This window comes from Fusarium redolens (genome assembly GCF_020744475.1).
Source record: "Fusarium redolens strain MPI-CAGE-AT-0023 chromosome Unknown BKA55scaffold_3, whole genome shotgun sequence".
NCBI lineage: Eukaryota > Fungi > Ascomycota > Sordariomycetes > Hypocreales > Nectriaceae > Fusarium > Fusarium redolens.
The window spans coordinates 884,005-903,622 of NW_025763666.1; the positions used below are offsets into that span (position 1 = coordinate 884,005).

The window sequence follows — 19,618 nt, forward strand, 5'->3', positions numbered from 1 at the left end:
TGATGAGATGAGTCAAAAGGCGAGTCATAAGGCTGAAGCGCATACAAACGCATTGTCCGAGACACTTGGAACAACAAACACCCGATTCTGCCTGTTCCGTCCCTTTTTTGATAGATGTACGTGTAAGTTGATGATCGCGCACAGTACCAGCCCACTAAACTACCCCTCTAAACTTTTTCCTTCAGGGCATGAGGTTTACTGTAAGAATCTCCAGGGCAGTTGGTGCGGCGTCATGATATCCATCCATAGCGGGGCAATAATTTTCACAGCCTAAACCTTGCCTGGCTCTTTGCCTCCCCCCACCAAGGAAAACACAAGGAAAGATATTCACAGAATCAATACAAGTTGTTAGGCTTCTTTGGTGCCTAAAACTCATCTTGTACTCGCCAAATTTGACGTCTCTACCGACTCAGGGGTTAGAATTTATTTATCCCCTTTCCCCAATTCTAAAAAGAATTTGGCATAATCTCATCACTTGATAAATCGAAAGAACAAGCCCCATTGTCCACAGACAGGTTGCTTGCATATCTAGGGCCTTTTTAAATCCGCAACCCAGACCGTAACAAGTGATCGCAAAACCCTCTGCTCTCCTCTACTTCCTCCCTCCTCCACCCCCCACTACGCGACACATTCCACCGCCGTTAAACACATCAAAATGGCGACACCTAACTCTTGGGAGGACGATCCCGCTGCTCAGGATGAGAACCTCGCCCAGCAGGCTCAGCAGCAGCTTAACATGAACAACCCCGCCCCCGCGCAAGGAGGCTTCCGACCTGGCATTGCCTCTTTCCAGCCCGGTGCTGCTTCATTCCAGCCCGGCCAAGCATATGGAGGATATGCACCTCAGTACCAGCAGCAGCAGCAACAGCAACAGCAATATTACCAGCAAGGCTACTACCCTCAGTACGGTGCTCAGCAGGGCTACAACCAATACAACCAGGGTTATGGTGGTTACAACAACCAAGGCTATGGTATGACACTTGCGCCAAAAAAAAATTTACAATTCGCCGAGATTCGTGACCATGACATACTAACACAAGCAACAGGTGGTGGCTATCCCCAGTATGGCCAACAACAGCAACAACAAGCTCAACAGCCCGCTGCTCCCACGATTGCTCAACGACCTGCCGCCGATGCTCCCGCTGCCGCTCCCAGTCAACCCGCTGCCGCTACCGCACCTAAGCCCAAGGTGATCAGCATCAGCGGCGATGCTTCCGGCCCCAAGCCCAAGACCAAGGTCCTCTCCATCTCAGGAACCGGCGCTGCTACCCCTGTCAAGCAGGAAGAACCCGCCAAGGCTGAGCCTACCGATAAGCCCGAGGCTGGTCAGAAGGCCGCAGCCGTAAAGGCCATCGAGAAGACAGGCGAAAAGGCCGGTAAGGCTGCCACAGCTAAGACCTCTGGTAAGACCTCACCAAGCCCTGGCTCTGGTCGCAACAGTCCCACCGCTGGTGAGAAGAAGGCCGCCGCTCGAGAGATTGATGCCGTCGAAAAGGAACAGGCCGCCGATGTCGACCAGGAGACTCTCAAGGAAATTTACGGCAAGGAGCACGTCAACATCATCTTCATGGGACACGTTGATGCCGGAAAGTCAACTCTTGGTGGTTCGATCTTGTATGCTACCGGTATGGTCGACGAGCGAACCATGGACAAGTACAAGAGGGAGGCCAAGGACTTGGGCCGCGAGTCTTGGTACCTGTCATGGGTCATGGATCTGAACAAGGAGGAGCGAACACAAGGAAAGACCATTGAGGTTGGCCGTGGTTTCTTCGAGACCGAGAAGCGTCGTTACAGTATCCTCGATGCCCCTGGCCACAAGATGTATGTCCCCAACATGATTGGAGGTGCTTCTCAGGCCGATGTTGGTATCCTGGTTATTTCCGCCCGAAAGGGCGAGTACGAGACTGGTTTCGAGAGAGGTGGACAGACCCGTGAGCACGCCATGCTGGCCAAGACACAGGGTGTCAACAAGCTCATCGTTGCCGTTAACAAGATGGACGACCCTACCGTTGAGTGGTCTCACGAGCGATACCAGGAGTGTACCACCAAGCTCGCTCAATTCCTCAAGGGCACTGGCTATAACCTCAAGACTGACGTTTACTTCCTACCTATCGCCGCTCAGCAGATGATGGGTATCAAGACCCGCATCCCCAAGGACGTCGCACCCTGGTGGGATGGTCCCGCGCTACTCGAGTATCTTGACAGCATGAAGGCTCTTGAACGCAAGGTCAATGCCCCTTTCATGTTGCCCATCAACGGCAAGTACCGCGATCTTGGTACAATGGTGGAAGGCAAGATTGAGGCTGGTGTTGTCAAGAAGGGTATGAACATGATCATGATGCCCAACAAGACTAGCGTAGAAGCTGCTGCCGTCTACGGCGAGCAGGAAGAGGAGGTCCAGCTAGCTCAGTGTGGTGATCAAGTGCGAATAAGGCTCAAGGGTATCGAGGAAGACGACATCTTGCCCGGATTCGTGCTTTGCTCACCAAAGAGACTGGTGCACACTGTCGCTGAATTTGAGGCCCAGATCCGCATCCTGGAGCTCAAGAGTATTCTGACTGCTGGCTTCAACTGCGTGCTGCACGTCCACTCTGCCATTGAGGAGGTGACATTCGCAGCCCTTCTGCACAAGCTTCAAAAGGGAACAAACCGCAAGAGCAAGAACCCCCCTACACACGCCAAGAAGGGCGACAGTATTATCGCCCGTATGCAAGTGATTGGCGGAGCAGGCGCTGTGTGCGTGGAGAAATTCGAGGACTATCCCCAGATGGGTCGCTTCACCTTGCGAGACCAGGTAGGCTTTACTCACCCCCAGCCCCTTTGACAGCCCCAACACACCCATTCCCCATCCTACTAACCCCATACTTTTGGTGTCTCTTCCCCAGATGGCCAAGAGGCCACTGCCGTTAGAGTGTGGCGGCAAGAGTCATAGGGAGTGCCTCAATATTCGGATATCAGATAGCTAACATGATATGCGCACAGGGACAAACCATTGCCATTGGCAAGATTACGAAGCTCATCTTTAATGATGCTTAAATGAATGATGACTGTTTTTGATCCGCGCGCGATCGCGATTATGTGAGACCAAACAGGACACGCCATGAGCAAAGAAATACAGGGAAAATGTAATGGGCATCCACCTAAATCATCTTCACGAATCATTACGGTTTCGACGGCTTGGCGCTGGGGAAGTTAGGGATTTACCAGGGACGCGGTGCCGGAATTGTCTAGGATGATGGGAAGGCCGCTTGTGTTGCCCGCCAGAGGGACATTGAAAATGACGACACGAAAGCAGAGACAGTAGGCGATATGATGGATGCCATACATTCTCTGTACTTCAGTGTATATAGACGAGCAAGTAAGAAAACAAAAAAGGAGGATGACGGCAATCATGATGCACTATTAGTCTTGCTCTTGTGCGGTAGGAATGGAGTGTTAACAGAGCAAATAGATCTTGGCTCTAAAACGTTCAAGATGAATGTTATGTTATCTCTTTGCCAAATGTTGGGAACAATGCTGGCTTCGACATCAACAGACGAAAGAATCAGGCCGACACAAGAGGGAAGAGAGCAGGAAACACAACATGCTGGCTTATAGCAGCCATTCATGGCGGTGAGAAAGAACATAGGATTGAAGGAACTGAAGTAAGATCATGATATTGAAACAGGAGAAGTAAAAGTGAAAGATGGACGAAAATAACAAACCGAGAAGTTATCGTCCACCTGACGTCTGAGTCGAGAGGCAGCCCATGATTAGAGGAAAGCTCAGAACCGGTGAATCATGTAAAGCACAGACTCGGCAAGGGAAGAGATTTCGCCGTCGTCTCTTTTGACACCCCGTAGAAATCTGCATGAAGTCACGATAATTGACAATCTAGGCCTTAGTCCACGATACGTAACCCCAGTCTCCTACTGCAAGATATAGCAGGGATCTCTACTTTGATGGACGGTCTCCGAGGTCAGTTAGTGTACCGAAACGGGACGGAGGCCAAAAGGAGGACATTTGCAGGGGCTTGATGGCGTTTGGTTGATGGGCTATCATGATTGAAGGGCAGGAGCAAGGAAGTTTGCTAGTGAGGTTTATGAGCACGAGGAAAAGTCGGGACGGTCCAAGGAAAGCGTTACAGAGCGCTGCATTGTCATTATTCCAGAATTGAGAAGCGGTGACCGAATGGAAATCCGAGATGAGTATGGGGAAGAATGATGCATATCCATATCCATGCAAGGAAGGGAACAGGTATATTGCGGATGCGGTTGCGGGTGCGGATCCCGGTACGGCGCTGGCTGGCTGGCAGCGGCCCAGCGGATCGGGAGTTGGGGGAGTGTCAGATGCGATAGGATACGGTAGAAAACTGTATGTTGTGTTGATGCATTCCAAGGTGAGTGAACCCCGGCAACACAACGGTCTCGTTACGGAAGTCTTTTCGGAAGGTTGCCGAGAGGCCGGAGGTGTACGGAACACCGTTGGGTTCTTGGTGGATCAGTTTTGGAGATACTGATCAATGCCAGGCCATACAGCGGTTCCTGATATTGCATTATCATGATCAAACCTGAAGCAATATGCAGTGCTCAGGATCAAGGGAGTCGAGAACTGCGCTGATGATTTATGGGGATTTGACGGTCGGGCGGAAGGGGATGTAAGTTTTACTGCAACAGACGCACAGCAGTGATCGACGCTACGTACTATATCAGTTTGTTATCTTAAAGATAACATGAAGTTGAGTGTGTAAGGACAGGGGCCTGCATCGCAAGCTTGATCAAGGTGAGCGAGAGTGGTGATGATAGTGGTTGACATCGCATACCGGAGGCATACGGAGGAGACGGAGCCGGGTGACGGAGCACGATAGTCAGGAAGTTAGCCGAAACATGGCAGGCAGGCGCCCGCAACAGGAGTCATAGTCGCACCGGGTGTGACATTATCCCTAAGTTGTGATGTCTTCTCTTGTGTGAAGAATGGTCCCCGCAACCCCATTTCCCCACGCAGTTCTTGAACCCCAGCTGCCCAGCCCCAAAAACGTAATTTAGATGGAGGCTCTGGGCGGAGAAACGGTCAGAAACGGGCACTCGGATAATGTCGGAATCCTCAGAGAGACGGTTTGAAAAGGTGAGAACTTTTAGAGGGGTGTGTCCCTTCAAGGTGAGTATGAGGCCAATCAGAGTAATCGATCGTAAAATTCGAGTCATGTGGGGAAAGGCAGGGAATGCAGGTTCAGGTCTGTACGTCACCCAGATCCCGGGAGAGGCTACCCACGGGAAGCTTTTTGCATTATCGTGACTTTCTGTTTTTTTGCCTGACGACTGATGCTGACGGGCGAGATGAGTTGCGGGGCGAAGTAGAAAAAGACCACAATCGAGTTCAAGGGTCACGAAGTCAGGCCCTGGGCTTCTAGTTTCAATAAATCGAAATTTTTTCAAGTCATGACTGATCTTGACTGGGTAACTGGAGTCATGTGCAGAGTCTGTTCTAAAAGTATCCCTAAACTGGTGTTGAAAAGCGCAAGGGAAGGACAAGCGAGAGTGTCAGAGAGTCTAGAAGCCTCCACATTGTTCAGCTCTGAACACCAACAATTCGTCTATTGCAGTACGTAAATGAGCAGCGCGCGCCATGTGGTGACGGAAATAGAGTCCCAGTTGAACGTCGTGCTAGTGTCAGGTACAAGACATAAAACTTCAAAAAAATTGAGAAGACGCAAACGATGATCGTGATCTAAGAATAGGCGTAAAGAGGAAGAAATTGATATTAATCTGTATTTAAGGTATCCTAGTCATGAATTATGTTGGTAGGTGACAGAAGAAACCTTCCTTCCCTTGCTGCAAAGCTTCAGTGCTGAGAAGGAAGGAAGCTAGATGTAAGTTGATGGTTCCCGTTGGCGCCTGCAGGAGATCATTCAAGTTCTGGGGGATAAGGGGAAGGTACAACTCCCTATTTTCTCCGCGGCCGGAATACCTGAGCCCAAACAATAACACCTGTCATTGGTGAATCGCGGGGTAAACCCAACCCCAGGGTTGGAAGAGATGAAGCAGCCACAAGGCACGAAGGAAGGAACAAATCTGCAACTGCATGTCGTCCAATCTGTCATTTACAACCCAATTCATTCTAATCCACACCGTCAATAAATAAGGCATGACTTTCATCCAATAGCTAACCCCACGTTCAGTTGCACGTAAGGTATCAACTATTAACCTAGTACCTGTCCATCTATCGCAACTCTTCATGGTTGAAGCACATGTCAACACCAGCAGCCGGAAGCTACACCAATTTTCCGTCTATTTGCAGCTTGACCTCAGGTACATGCAAAATGCTCTCCATTCTCGCCTGCGGAGCCGTAGCGTCAAACGTGATCCTTTTCTCTCCGTATCGTACCCACTCTCTCCTGTTTGTTCCTGTCTGGTGACCAACGAGTTTCAGCAGCATAGACATCGTATACCGACGGGCTTGAGGTGAGGCTCGGTGTTGTTGCTTTTTCCTGCTTACCTCCCGCCTCCCTCTTCTTCTCCGCAATCTGAATCTCAGCCCTAGCTCGCTCACGTCGAGTTATTCCCCTTTTGCTCCTTACCACTCTCCATTCCCAGAAGCAGCCTTGGCGAGCTTGTTTCCCCGTGTTCTGTTTTTGGTCTTTTCCTCAAATTTCATAGTCGTCTGACCTGTGTTGAAGAAACAAGCACCGGTCAGCGTAAGCATTACGATACGTAACTGCGTTGATTTTGATGCAGATTGGTTTCCCGTCTTTACAGTCTTGGCTTTTTCCACCAAGATAAAGTACTTGACAATGACCACCTACAGATTTACGACTGTCACCAATGAGGTGTAACATTCGCCTTCAATACATCCCCACATGTACAGTATGCACATCTTTCCATCGCCATCCACTACAAGCAGGCGGGCAAGCGAGTAAGGGAATACCATCATGTGTACTATCAAGAGACAAACCAGAACCAGCAGCCCCCTTGTCGAATTGGGCACACCCTCGCGATAAAGACCAACGAGGGTTGCAGGCCTCAGTGCTAGTCCCGAAACCTAAAGGAATTCAATGTCCGAATACCTCGTTAACTTGACCCCTCGAAGAGCTCATTGATAACTGTTCCCGTACTGTCCCGATGGCAGTGAGATGTGATGATAACTGCGACTCGGCCCTTGCTAGGAGTTACGAGGGGCACGGTAATATACGGTAGGTGGCCCGGACAACAGGATATGTTTAGGTATTCACGATAATACAGATAGGTAGGCATTTCAGTTACATATGGTTGTCAACATCGACAGCGAATCGTGTCAATACTTCTCAATGAAACAATAGTACTGTCTGCATTGCAAGCATGTGCGGATATGCATGCATGCATGCAAAACGGGTTCGAGAAAGTATTCAATGTGTAATTGAAATGCAGCCGAGTCTCTTTTCCCGGAATATCGCGGGCCTCGTGTCGCTGTGGTATTTTAGTTTGGGGCCCTGGGACCGGCGATCATGACGACACATTTGCTTAAAATGAATCACGAACAAAGACGATAGCTTCACGGTTCAAACAGGGAGGAAAAGAGCTGGGAAATTCTCATCAATTTAGCTGTTAAAACCTCAGAATTATAAGGCGGTTACAGCCAAGATCTGGGTAATTTGCAGTATGTAAGTTACTCAATCAGGCGGTTGCAGGCTCGTATATAAGAATATCTGTAGGGAAAATACAGTACTGTACCGTCATGGTCGTCATCACGGTTTCCTCCCTTTTATCCTTTTACCATCAACAACGTGACTATCAGCTGCTTGTTTGCTTCACCACCACCACCAGAAGGAAAAGAGATCAACCGTCTTGGACACACAGTAATCCTACCGTACCGTACCGTATCTTGCCGTCACAACAACGTCAATTCGATACGTCAAGGAGTAAAGGCGCTATCCGCACGGCATCATCCACATCGAGGGCAGCAGCTCCAAGGATTGGATCCATTCGTCCATTTGCTACCCAGTTGTTTTTGGCTGTTTCCCCCATTGTTGAACATCTCGACCACTGCTATCGTCGCTGTACCTACTTGTCTACGTCGTCTTCCGGCATCTTCCTGGACTTGGGCCTTAGTCTTTAGTCCTCCGCCAAAACCTTGACGCTTTCCTCATTGTTTGAAGAGTTTGGACCGGGGTTGGGTTACGTTTCGTGACCCCCTCCGTCCCGCAATATCCCATCCTTAGAGCTGGCGTCCAGATCGTGTCTTCGGGTATGGCCCCAAGTTCAAGCCCAGGCCAAGGCCCAGGTGTCCTATCCCGTCACCTTGTACCAAGAACAAGAAGTCTCTTCCGGTATAATTTCGTGTCCGTCACCTGCAACGCCTCGTCGGCTCCACTACGCGCTTGTCTCTGCCAGTCACAGCCTCACTCCCCATCCGTCCCCGTCCCTCTCCATCCTCGGGTCTGACCCCGGCAAGCGGACACTATCTGTCTTGTGGAGGAGCACACCGCGAACATCACACCCCAGGGCGTACAATACCAAATCTCGAGCTGCTCGTGAAGCTTTTATAAAAGCCATGAATGACCCCGTCAAAAGAAGAGCTTCTCTCTATTCAAATCAACTTCTCAAAGGTCCAAGCACACAGACCAAGGCTTCAGGAACCGGTTTATTCAAGAGTAAGTCTTGTCTTTGTCCCTCTATGATAGTTGAGCTGTCTTGTTATGATACCCTCACACGACCACTCCCCTCTGCCATTCTCGAAGTACCAAACAAAACGGCTACCGTTACACAAGTCTCAAGACCATTACTGACTTTATCGCAGTGCTTCCCAACAACGTTAACAAGACTTCCCTCCACCCTACCGGTGTTACGTACGTTCCCCATGATTCTTGATCAGTTACACAAGGACGGGTTCACTAACACGGGCTTCACAGTCCTCACCAGGAGCACACCGAGCTGGAGCAGGAGCTCCACGACAAGGCTCACATCGATTATGACCGTGTCGCCATTGTAAGAAGCTCTCCAGCCAACAGCGAAAATGAAATGTCACTGACCTGGCATTCCTCAGATCCCCAACCCTTCAGTCGCTGCCCTCTACGAGGATGCTCTTGTCTACGAGACCGGTACCGCTATCACCTCCAGCGGTGCCCTGACTGCCTACTCTGGTGCTAAGACTGGTCGATCCCCTCTTGACAAGCGAATTGTCGAGGAGGCTTCTTCCAAGGATAACATCTGGTACGTGACAACCCGAATAGCGGCAATAGAGTTCCGACTGTTGCGCACATGAATCGTCATGATCAGACAACTAACATGAAAACAATAGGTGGGGACCTGTCAACAAGCCCATGACTCCTGAGGTAAGAATTGAATCGGCATTTTCCTTGATACATCTCACACGATCGGGTCGATTGTCACTACTTGGCGTGGTATCTTGACTCTTGGTTTCCCTACCCTGGGAACACGAGAAAATTTGCCTGCATCACGAGCTTTACGCCCATAACCAAGACCAGAACCAAGACGAGCGAACCGAAACAAAACGTCTAGACCCGCGCCGGAGGAGCATCTCCATTCCAGCGACTTCAATTGGCTTTCCCCCGAGGATACCCGGAGCATGAGCGTCATGGCTTTAATGGCTTGTCCACTGGTGCTTATTCTCTTACCCAATTGCCTGGTCGCTGGTTGGTAGACGCTTGGCCGAGGAGTTCTCTAGTGGTTCATTGGCCTAGCGCTATTGGACCTGGTTCGCTTGTTCCCCTGGTCTTTCCGGGGAGGGTCTAGAGAAGTTGAGGGAGGGTGTCATGGGATCGGCATTCGCTAGACCTTGACCCCGCAAAGTCCTCACACGCTCACCTTCCCCTCTGGCAATTGCTCACGGCTTCAGACCGAGACACCAAGTCCCGTCCTCCGAAGCCTTCGGCCGTGACAAGCCCCTCTTTTCTCCCCGACCACGATTTTTCCCGACACGGCAGCCCCTTTACCGTTTTTGGGAAGGCTGCCGTTTGTCTCTTGTTCCCATTGATGATCTCATTGCACCGCTTCAGCTTAGAATTAATGGCTGACAATAATATCACTACAGGTCTGGAAGATCAACCGAGAACGTGCTGTCGACTACCTCAACACACGAAGCCGTATCTATGTCATCGATGGTTTCGCCGGCTGGGACGAGAAGTACCGCATCCGAGTCCGAGTTATCTGCGCCCGTGCCTACCATGCTCTCTTCATGCGAAACATGCTTATCCGACCTTCACGAGAGGAGCTCAAGGACTTCCACCCCGACTACACCATCTACAATGCCGGCAAGTTCCCCGCCAACCGATACACTGAGGGTATGACCTCTGGCACCTCCGTTGCCATCAACTTCGAGCAGAAGGAGATGGTCATCCTCGGTACCGAGTACGCTGGTGAGATGAAGAAGGGTGTTTTCACTGTTCTCTTCTACGAGATGCCTATCAAGCACAATGTCCTCACTCTCCACTCCTCCGCCAACGAGGGCAAGAACGGCGATGTCACACTCTTCTTCGGTCTCTCTGGAACTGGCAAGACCACTCTCTCTGCCGACCCCAACCGAGCTCTCATCGGTGACGACGAGCACTGCTGGTCCGACAACGGTGTCTTCAACATCGAGGGAGGTTGCTACGCTAAGACCATTGGCCTGTCCGCCGAGAAGGAGCCCGATATCTTTGGCGCTATCCGATATGGTTCCGTCCTCGAGAACGTTGTCTTCGACCCCCTTACCCGTGAGGTCGACTACGACGATGCCACCCTCACTGAGAACACCCGATGCGCCTACCCCATCGAGTATATCTCCAACGCCAAGATTCCTTGCCTGTCTCCCAACTCTCCCTCCAACATTATCCTCCTCACATGCGACGCCCGCGGTGTTCTGCCCCCCATCTCCAAGCTCGACCGCAACCAGACTATGTTCCACTTCATCTCTGGTTACACCTCCAAGATGGCCGGTACTGAGGACGGCGTCACTGAGCCCCAGGCTACCTTCTCCAGCTGCTTCGCTCAGCCCTTCCTTGCCCTGCACCCCATGAAGTACGCCAAGATGCTTGCCGACAAGATCGAGACTCACAAGGCCAACGCCTGGCTCCTCAACACCGGCTGGGTCGGTGCCGGTTTCGCCCAGGGTGGCAAGCGATGCCCTCTCAAGTACACTCGTGCCATTCTCGATGCCATCCACTCTGGCGATCTTGCCAACGTCGAGTATGAGAACTACGAGGTCTTCAACCTCCAGGTTCCCAAGACCTGCCCCAACGTTCCCTCAGAGCTTCTCAACCCCTCCAAGGCCTGGACCGCTGGCGAGGACAGCTTCAAGACCGAGGTTGTCAAGCTGGGCAAGCTCTTCCGCGAGAACTTCACCAAGTACGAGAGCGAGGCTACCGAGGACGTCGTCAAGGCTGGCCCCGTTGTCTAGAAGAGAGAGAGGGAGTCAAAAAGAACAAAAGGGAAAGCGATCTTTTTTTGCGATTGGTCATGACAAATTCGAGCAACTGTTTACCATTTGGGTCCGGCGTCATTACATGGCGGCCATCAACCGGCTGCCCTCTTCTTTTTTTGTCCAAGGGATTTCTTATATAGCATGAGATTGTGTGTAATGTGAGCATGAACAAAGCTTTACGATTTCTGCAATAGAAAAGCATTTGCTATTAATTTCCAACGTCTATCTTGCTTGTGACTTGACGATTTCACAGATGTTGATTGAACTTTGTGCTCCCCGTCGTGTCAAGTGACACTCAAAGCAAAACAATCCCACGTAAGCAAAGGGCATAGATCGAGTACAAAGGTACAATTCAGCGAAATTCTGCATATCTACCTAGGGGATCTCCTAGAACAATCAGATCCTTCGGCCGACCCTGTCGATAATGCTTCACCTTTTTCTTCCACGGCGACTCAAAGCCGTGCTCACCATGTCCCAAAATCTCATGTCCCATGGGGTCAACAACTTCATCAAGGCTTTCCCGGTTGTTCTTTGACGAATGATCAAAATTACCAAGCGGCAACGGGAGCAGCAGTGTCGGCGCCCCAAGTATCCCCACCACCAGTCTTACCACCATCACCACCGCCATCACCACCACCCCAAGTAACACCGCCAGCAGCATTGCCAGCATCGTTGCCAGCATCGCCTCCCCAGGCATCACCAGCGTCTCCAGCACCAGCGTAGTCGTTGGGATCAAAGTCTGAGTCGGCCTCAAACTTCAGGTTGTTCCGAGCATCACCCTCAGGAACGTACTGCTGCAAGAAATCAGGGATTTCCTGGTCGGTCTCGAGCAGTGTTCGGGTGAGGACACTGGCCATCGGCTCATCACGCTCCGAAAGGAAAGACGTGGCTACACCACGATGGCCGATGCGACCAGTTCGACCTAGCCATGTTAGTTAGGGAGTCCCAGGTAGAGGGGGATAATATCATACCAATTCGATGCGTGTACTCCTCGATGCCGCCGTAGTCGATAGATGGCATGTCGTAGTTGATGACATGCAGGACATTCTGCACGTCAATGCCACGGGCAGTCACTCCGGTAGCAATGAGAATCGGGGCATTTCCAGATCGGAAAGCCCGCATAGCCGCCTCTCGCTCCTGCTGGGTACGCTCACTGTGCATGGAGGTGACTGGCAAATGCATGTTGAAAAGGAAATCATCCAAGTTGTCAGCAGCCTGACGACTGTTGACGAAGATGATCGTGCGAATGCCATGCATCTCCTCGAGCAGCTTGACCAACAGTTCTTTCTTCTCATGGGCTTCAGCCTGAAGAACAATCTGCTTGATGTTGGCTGTAGTGCTTCCGGCACGGCCAACGCGGAATCGAACGTGAGAAGCGGCGAGATAGTTCTTGGCAAGGTCACGGGCGGCCTTGGGGAACGTGGCAGAGAAAAGGCTGAACTTGACGTTGCCCTCATCCTGTTCTGTTGAATAATTAGTTTCTGATCGTCCGCGTATGCATCGTGGTACTTACCACCACCGGACAAGATTGGGTTAAGCTCCTCGGACCAGTCATCATTGAGGAGTTCGTCAGCCTCATCAATCACTATGTAGCGAAGGCGTCGAAGGGTCAAGACTTTCGGGCGTTGGATAAAATCAACCAGGCGCCCAGGTGTTCCGATCAGGATATCGCATCCTTTCTGGAGTAGAAAGGTCTGCTCACGAACAGGAACACCCCCATAAACGACACAGGGGCGCAGCATGGTACGATAACAAAGCTTACGAGCCTCGTTGAAGATTTGGACTGCCAGCTCCCGAGTAGGGACCACGATGAGCACAAGAGGCTCAGCCACGACCTCGTCCATACCCTCGCGGAACGTTAAGGGGTTGGGACGATACGCAGCAAGCTTCTTGGCCTTGCCCATGAGCTTACTGAGAATTGGAATGAGGTACGCGGCGGTTTTGCCGGATCCTAAATGCAAGTTAGCGATGTTGGTAAGCACATCAAGGGTCACACGTACCAGTCTGCGCGATGCCAATGACATCGTGTCCCATCAATATAGATGGAATGGTGAACTTCTGGATGGGCGTAGGGTTCTCATAGCCACAAAGCTCGATGTTCTCTAGCATCGCAGGGTGGACGCCAGCATCCTTGAAGGAGCCGATGGGATCAATCTTGGTCGGCCCCTCCTGCTGGACCTCGATGCTATCAATTCTATAACAAGGTTAGGTGATACACAAGCTAGCAGTATGTATCAACTTACCGAGAAAAGTCGAGTCCAACTCGGTCGTGGCGAGTAGTGGGATTTCCAAACAATTCGAGCTCGAGCTCGGGAAACTTGGGACCGACATCACCATACTCATCCTGCCAGGCATAGGCACGAGCATTGCAACCCCACTCCTGACCACCACTCCCGGTAGCCATGGAAGTGTAGTCAATGGCCTGGGGCTCGGTCCATCGGCCTTGCGACGCATCGTATCCCTGAGTGCCGGGAGTTGGGGCTTGGTCGTTCTGACCAGCGGTAGGGAGCGCTTCGCTCATGGCAGCAGTACCGAAAGTGTCCGTCATGGTAGTGTTTCTGTGAGTAAATGGTTAGATGAATAGGTTCAAGGTGATGAAACTAGTGGCATAGGAGAAAAAGAAATTGAACCACTGACTTCGGAGTTGGAAAGTCTCGAAATGAGAGAGGTTGATTCAGATAGGCAGGCCGAGAAAAAAGATAAACAATGTGCTTTGAGAAGGAAGGTCAGCTAGATTTCTATACGAGTTGAGGAACCAAGCGCAATGCGAGGAACCGAGAAGAAAGTGTGAAAGGGAAAACAGGCGTGAGGAGACGAAAAGAGATAAACCAAAACACAATGGGAGATGGAGAGGTAAACAAGAGAAACATACCAGATAACGACTTCCTGACAAAACAACAGAGACTACAGCTCTTTGTAGCGCCACTGATGTTATAGTCGAAGAAGAAAAAGAAATATTTGACTCTTCTCAAGCGAGGGCGAGATGAGCAGACCGAAAGTGAAGTCGAGATGCGGATGTGAAGAGGAAAGGAAAGAAGAGAAGAAGAGAGGTTGAGGAGGAGGTATTTGTACTCCTGCCTGCACCGCCTGTGCGCGCTGTGATTCACGGGCTCCTCAGGAATAGGCAAGTGCTCGCAGAGAGGGAGGAGGAATTGCTTCTTGTTTGCAGCTTGAAGCAGGTGCCCGTGTCAATTTGCAGTAGCTCGCCGGCTGGCCGCCACTGCCAGTGCCACTCCCAGAAATCTACACAACAAAGGGGAACAGTAGATTGGAGACTTAAGCCCCTAGAAGTGGAAGTTTTCTGGCAAATGAATACGGAGAAGGGTTATTTTGTGAGTGTTCACTCGTGATGTTGAAGGGTTTGGAGTGGTTGAAATCTATAAGCTCTGAAGCCAAGTTGTAGATTGACGTTTGAGAATTGAGGAACAGTATTGATATCAGATGTTTACGCCTTATCACATTCATTTGTCATGTTGCAGCGTACCTGTGTTGTAGTTGTGGTTATGACTTTTCTTCTGCGTATTTGCCAATGCTAATAATTATTTATGCCTTTGCCATGAATATCATGCTGCTCCGATATCACATTGCCGCCGTGTGAAGGAAGCGCTGGTATGTAGTATGCTCTGGGGCTCCAGTAAACTACAAAGCTACAAGGTCAGACAATCATGTTTTTTATTTCCATACGATTGACACGTTTTCAACTCTGGAGGGACTTGATGGATTTGGGTCTAAACACTCAAACACCAAATCTTGCCCAAGCGGCCCAGCTATGGAGGAACCCGTTTGAACGTTCTCCTATTGGCCCAGCTGCGTTCAGTACATACAAGAGATTCAAACTTTTGCACTGTCGCACGTTACACTCAGCTCAATATACATCAAATCTCGTAGTGACTACACAAAAGTTGTCATTAACAACACACCGAGCTCAAACAAAGTGAGTGGCTCTTCTCACGTGACGAAACTAGTAGATATTATTATGAGGTCAGCTTAAACCTTTCACCAAAGGCTCAGAAGATCCTGGGTATCCATTGCCGTCGAGCTTTCATATTCGCCCATTCCATCTTGAAGAACTTTATCAAGGCCAGCTGCCGCTCGACCAGTAGCACCGCCCTCCTTTTTTGCTTGGTCTGTACCCTTCAGCACTGCCTCCAAAAATCTTCGTTCAAATACTCGTTGTCTGGCATCCCGACTAGGATACATTTCTCCCTCTTCGTCTCGCCGAGTACCATAAAGGTTGAGATATTCGAATGCATTGGAGTCTTGTGGGATTCGATACAAGTTGTCCCATATTTCTGACTCGTCCTCGGGAATCTCAGCTTCAAGCCGAAGACCAGCCTCCAGGAACCGTGATAGCGTGGCGATTTGTCGGGCATATGTCGAAGCATCCTTTGCGCGCAAACCAGATCTTGAACCAGAAGACCATCCGGCCTTTGAAGTTGTCAATGCCCACCCCATCATGGCACAGAAACTGTTCAGTGTCTTCACCCAACCACCAGGGCACACAATCAAGTCGTTCTCTGCAACATCCAAAATCCATTCCATTACACCAAGAGAGTCGTTGCTGATGTCTGCCGAGAGATGTGTCATACCTGCCCGGATAAACATGATGGCTTGTTCCACACTGTGTCTGACCTCTTCAGCGGGTAATTCTCTGAAAAGCTTAAGAAGTTGACTTCGAACTGGCGTCGAGCTATCAGAGATGAGTGGAAGCAGCTTGGCGAGAACCGCATGTGTTCCCACTGGATTGATAGGGGGTTCTGATGAAAGTTGTGAAGTGAGATAAGCCAGTGCTTCTCGTCTTTGTTTATCTGACTTTGAAGAAGAGGCGAGTGAGAGATTATGTTTGAATTGTTGAACGACATCAGGTGCGACTGTTGAGAGTGACTGATGTCCCATCACAATAGCTATGACCGTCAGTAAATTGATGGGAAACATGTACAGGTCTCCTCACCCTTTGACTTGAAACTCGTATCTGTAAAATTGGAAGCTTTCGGCTTATCCTTCCCCACCTTGAACTTCGGTTTCTACGTCGTCTTGGTGAGTCCACACTCCATCATGTCAGTGGTGATTAAAATCCTACCTGGAAGTCCTTTTGCTTCTCGCGCTTCTTCTTGTTGCTGGAACCCATGATGTCGGTTTATCGTGATCACTAGAACAGATGTATAAAGGACAAAAAAGTTCGAATACCGCGCAATATCAAATCAATACCGAGATATTCTTTGTTATACTGAGATTTGGATTCTTTGATCTTCAACTGATAAGATCTACTTTCCCTGTTGGGTTTCTAAAATTTTGGCGGTGTCGGATGGCAGAACCTCCATCCTGCCCCGCGGCGTCACCTTAATGCAAGGTCCAACCACGCCAGGCCAAAACATTGCGACAACCAGCGGTATCAAGCATCACCATATCAAGCTCTCAGAATGGCTGAATCCTCACTGGTATCTTGTGGAAAGGATCTTGAGATATTTTGTGAGGCTAATAAAAGGACAGACAAACGGCCACGATGCCCTTGAGGAGAAGCTCGGTCGATTGTCAAAGAAACCTGGTGTTAAAGCCAGCATCGTTCTTGACCGAGCCACGGGCGCTATCCTGAAAACCAGCGGACAAGTCGACGCTCTCCAGACTTCCAAGACTCGAACCACATCGACTGCAACATCGTTTTCTAACGAAGCTCCTGCACTAGAGGAGAGCAAAACGAAAGGAGTCGAGCAATTCGCCGCGATCGTCTGGAACTATGTGAATAGCTCCGGAAGCTTGGTCCAGGAGCTGGATGGTGAAGTGAGGATCATCACAGGCGTTACAGGCTCATAGCTAACACACAGTAGGATGAGCTGAAGCTTCTACGGTTACGAACAAGGAAGCAAGAATTGGTCATTGTACCCGATCCCAAGTATTTACTTGTGGTTGTGCATGACACACCTCCAGCTTGAGCTACGAAACATGCTTATTTAAGTCTTACCAATGCCTCGGCGTCCCAGATCTCCCACTTACCGACTTCCACTGAAGGACTAGGGGAGCGGTTTGCCTTGATTCAAGAAAGATGTTCTGTTTCATGGACTGATCAACTGGGAGCGTGACGGGCCGTGGAATCGACAAGATGCAAGGATCATTACTGGCGTGTCGCATTCGGGATGGTCTTGAGTAAGGCAAGAGATCGTGAACGAAATTACGATTGATACACATGGGCTGGAGGAAGTGCAGGCATCTGCCGTGCCTCGAGGGAAGAAAGAAGAAAGAAACATACCAACATGGGTAAAATGGGCTGGAGTCTGCGCCCTCGCGGCTATCCCGTTACCCGATTTCCTTTTACTGTGCTTCCCGTCACTACGGGACTATCATGGGGTCCGCGCGATGCCAGTGTCCGGCATAAACAATTGGGACGGGAAGGGCAAATATATCCGCAGCTGTAAGTAGCCGCGTGTTTCGAAGGTTTAATGGGCCGAACAATTTACAGCTGGATTGCGCCCCTTGTTTCACAAGGGCCCCATTGACGACGAAATTGGTGGTGGTCGGAGTGGAAACGCTAGGAGCCGTTGGAAAAGAGCACGGAAAGGCCTCATGGTGGTCATGACAGTTGAGGATCACACATAGATATCGGCTACCAACACAATTGAGCAGCAATTCCGGCCCAAACTTGTAACGGACAAAGTTGCGAATGTGAGCTTCTTCTGCTTGGTCAGTAACAAACAAGGTTCACGACGGGGCAGCGCAGGAAAAACGGAACGCACGTACAAAATACATGCGCACGTCCTTATCCTTGGCCAGTATCCGTATGCGGATAACGAAAACGCTCAACGTTCAGGGTTACTCTGACTTGGAAGAAGGTTGTAAGGACTGCAGGGCTGATACATGATCAAAGGCAAACACGTCAAGCATCGATCATATGTCTGATCCCAAGTCCCAGGTCTCAGATAATCAGAACTAATGTTGATGACCGAGCGCGATACTGATCTAAAGTTCCGATATGATTTGTACTATTTTCGGCAAGATGACATTCCGAAGCTAACGAGGGCTTCCAACTTGACCGTTTATTCACCTTGAAAGGCTTATTTACACCTTGTCTCGTCTTGTGACTCTTGCTTTACCATGCCTTTGCCGAAGCGGCAAATTCTCCCTGGCTCGCTTCTCGCAACGGCGGTTTCGAAACACGTCGTCTTACTCCCTCCACTTTTATACATTGGCTTCCGCCAGAGAGGCCCACAAACTCCCGCAACTTCCAGCATCAGGATTCTCAAGTTTGAGGCTAAAAAGGCCTCCCTCCGGATGACAGGAAATGATCCCTGGCTACGTACAGTACTACCACTTTGCGATAACATCGACCATAGCAATTCGTATATACCTACCTTGTTACATAATGAACTCTATAGTCGGGTCTTGACGCACATCACTAGGGTTTGGCATCACTTTCTTACCATGTTTCCCATGTAACACACACTAGTGAGTCTAATTTGATGTTTGCCAACATTCGTACGGCAGAAGAACTCTGGCATGATTGATAGATTGCGTCCACCTTCTCTTGCAAGGATCAATGCTTGCACACGTATGCCGGGGGCCTTTGAAACTTCTATTCTGATCATTGGGTATTCCGCACTCCGCTGCGCTGTAAGACTGGAGCGTACCGTACAGTATGTATATAGACCAGGTCCTGGGCGTTATGCCGGCTTCCATATTGGATTCGGACCTGTATCTACTCACATCGATTCGCATCGCAGATCTTCCGTTTTACCCATATTACCCAGGTGCAACTATCCACGATCGTCCAGGTTAGTTCCAGGTCCACGCTTCGAAGGCCTCCGGGATATCCACGCGTGGGGACAGCTGCATGTTGCACAAACAAGAAAAGAAGCGGACACAAGAGAGACTCGAGAGAGAGGGGATTATATCCGCTGCATGGGATTGTGCACCAATGACCTGAGACAGCCGTTGAGCTCCTGGAAAGGGAAAGCATTGTGTGCTTAGCATATTCATACGTACGTACGTGGATCAACCAACAAAGACCTATATTTGTATAGCAATACGGATGCAATGACAGCAATGGCTCCATTCTGTTCTCCGCCGAGTCAGCTTTTTGAATCTCGAGTCCCCTTTCGTATTCTAATACAAATGCCTGAGGAGTTATTGAATGCTGGATGTTCTGGTGCCAGTTCAAACCGCAGCCCAACAACTCACGCAACGCAGATGAGGAGCACCTAACTGACGGCGGTAGTAGTTAGGGAAACCCATCAAACAAGAAGCTGCTGCTTTA

General features: G+C 50.1%; 6 protein-coding genes across 6 annotated transcripts; 4 read left to right on the plus strand and 2 right to left on the minus strand.

Moving 5' to 3' along the window:
* Positions 1–655: 655 nt before the first annotated feature.
* BKA55DRAFT_502819 (P-loop containing nucleoside triphosphate hydrolase protein) lies at positions 656–3,036 on the plus strand (the record flags this gene model as incomplete). The annotated part of the gene is made up of 3 exons (XM_046186955.1): positions 656–971; positions 1,041–2,794; positions 2,983–3,036. 3 exons carry the CDS (start codon positions 656–658, stop codon positions 3,034–3,036), a joined length of 2,124 nt encoding a protein of 707 aa, XP_046053707.1.
* Positions 3,037–8,505: 5,469 nt separating this feature from the next.
* Positions 8,506–11,349, plus strand: BKA55DRAFT_590388 (phosphoenolpyruvate carboxykinase-domain-containing protein; the record flags this gene model as incomplete). The annotated part of the gene is made up of 7 exons (XM_046195082.1): positions 8,506–8,605; positions 8,752–8,800; positions 8,864–8,939; positions 8,998–9,164; positions 9,253–9,286; positions 9,474–9,611; positions 10,006–11,349. 7 exons carry the CDS (start codon positions 8,506–8,508, stop codon positions 11,347–11,349), a joined length of 1,908 nt encoding a protein of 635 aa, XP_046053708.1.
* Positions 11,350–11,562: 213 nt separating this feature from the next.
* On the minus strand, positions 11,563–13,921 carry BKA55DRAFT_606663 (P-loop containing nucleoside triphosphate hydrolase protein; the record flags this gene model as incomplete). Its single annotated transcript, XM_046196600.1, has 5 exons — positions 11,563–12,295; positions 12,345–12,836; positions 12,887–13,324; positions 13,374–13,567; positions 13,617–13,921. 5 exons carry the CDS (start codon positions 13,919–13,921, stop codon positions 11,922–11,924), a joined length of 1,803 nt encoding a protein of 600 aa, XP_046053709.1. The 3' UTR covers positions 11,563–11,921.
* Positions 13,922–14,944: 1,023 nt separating this feature from the next.
* On the minus strand, positions 14,945–16,617 carry BKA55DRAFT_557492 (Rix1 complex component). Its single transcript, XM_046191804.1, has 3 exons — positions 16,454–16,617; positions 16,325–16,397; positions 14,945–16,277 (listed from the first exon to the last, which is right to left on the minus strand). The coding sequence occupies exons 1-3, from the start codon at positions 16,499–16,501 to the stop codon at positions 15,370–15,372; spliced, it is 1,029 nt and encodes a 342-aa protein (XP_046053710.1). The 5' UTR covers positions 16,502–16,617; the 3' UTR covers positions 14,945–15,369.
* A 176-nt stretch (positions 16,618–16,793) lies between these two features.
* On the plus strand, positions 16,794–17,303 carry BKA55DRAFT_685461 (uncharacterized protein; the record flags this gene model as incomplete). The annotated part of the gene is made up of 3 exons (XM_046198801.1): positions 16,794–16,811; positions 16,864–17,151; positions 17,199–17,303. The coding sequence occupies 3 exons, from the start codon at positions 16,794–16,796 to the stop codon at positions 17,301–17,303; spliced, it is 411 nt and encodes a 136-aa protein (XP_046053711.1).
* A 705-nt stretch (positions 17,304–18,008) lies between these two features.
* BKA55DRAFT_230126 (uncharacterized protein) lies at positions 18,009–19,559 on the plus strand. Its single transcript, XM_046185266.1, has 2 exons — positions 18,009–18,765; positions 18,850–19,559. The coding sequence occupies exons 1-2, from the start codon at positions 18,460–18,462 to the stop codon at positions 19,330–19,332; spliced, it is 789 nt and encodes a 262-aa protein (XP_046053712.1). The 5' UTR covers positions 18,009–18,459; the 3' UTR covers positions 19,333–19,559.
* The last annotated feature ends 59 nt before the right edge of the window (positions 19,560–19,618 follow it).

Coding starts and splice junctions, on each gene's coding strand:
- BKA55DRAFT_230126 (XM_046185266.1), top strand. CDS start 18,460: ATGCCTTTGCCGAAGCGGCAAATTCTCCCTGGCTCGCTTCTCGCAACG. Junction 18,766..18,849: donor TCTTGACGCACATCACTAGG/GTTTGGCATCAC, acceptor TTCGTACGGCAG/AAGAACTCTGGCATGATTGA.
- BKA55DRAFT_557492 (XM_046191804.1), bottom strand. CDS start 16,501: ATGGGTTCCAGCAACAAGAAGAAGCGCGAGAAGCAAAAGGACTTCCAG. Junction 16,398..16,453: donor AGAAGCAAAAGGACTTCCAG/GTAGGATTTTAA, acceptor AAGACGACGTAG/AAACCGAAGTTCAAGGTGGG. Junction 16,278..16,324: donor TACGAGTTTCAAGTCAAAGG/GTGAGGAGACCT, acceptor TGACGGTCATAG/CTATTGTGATGGGACATCAG.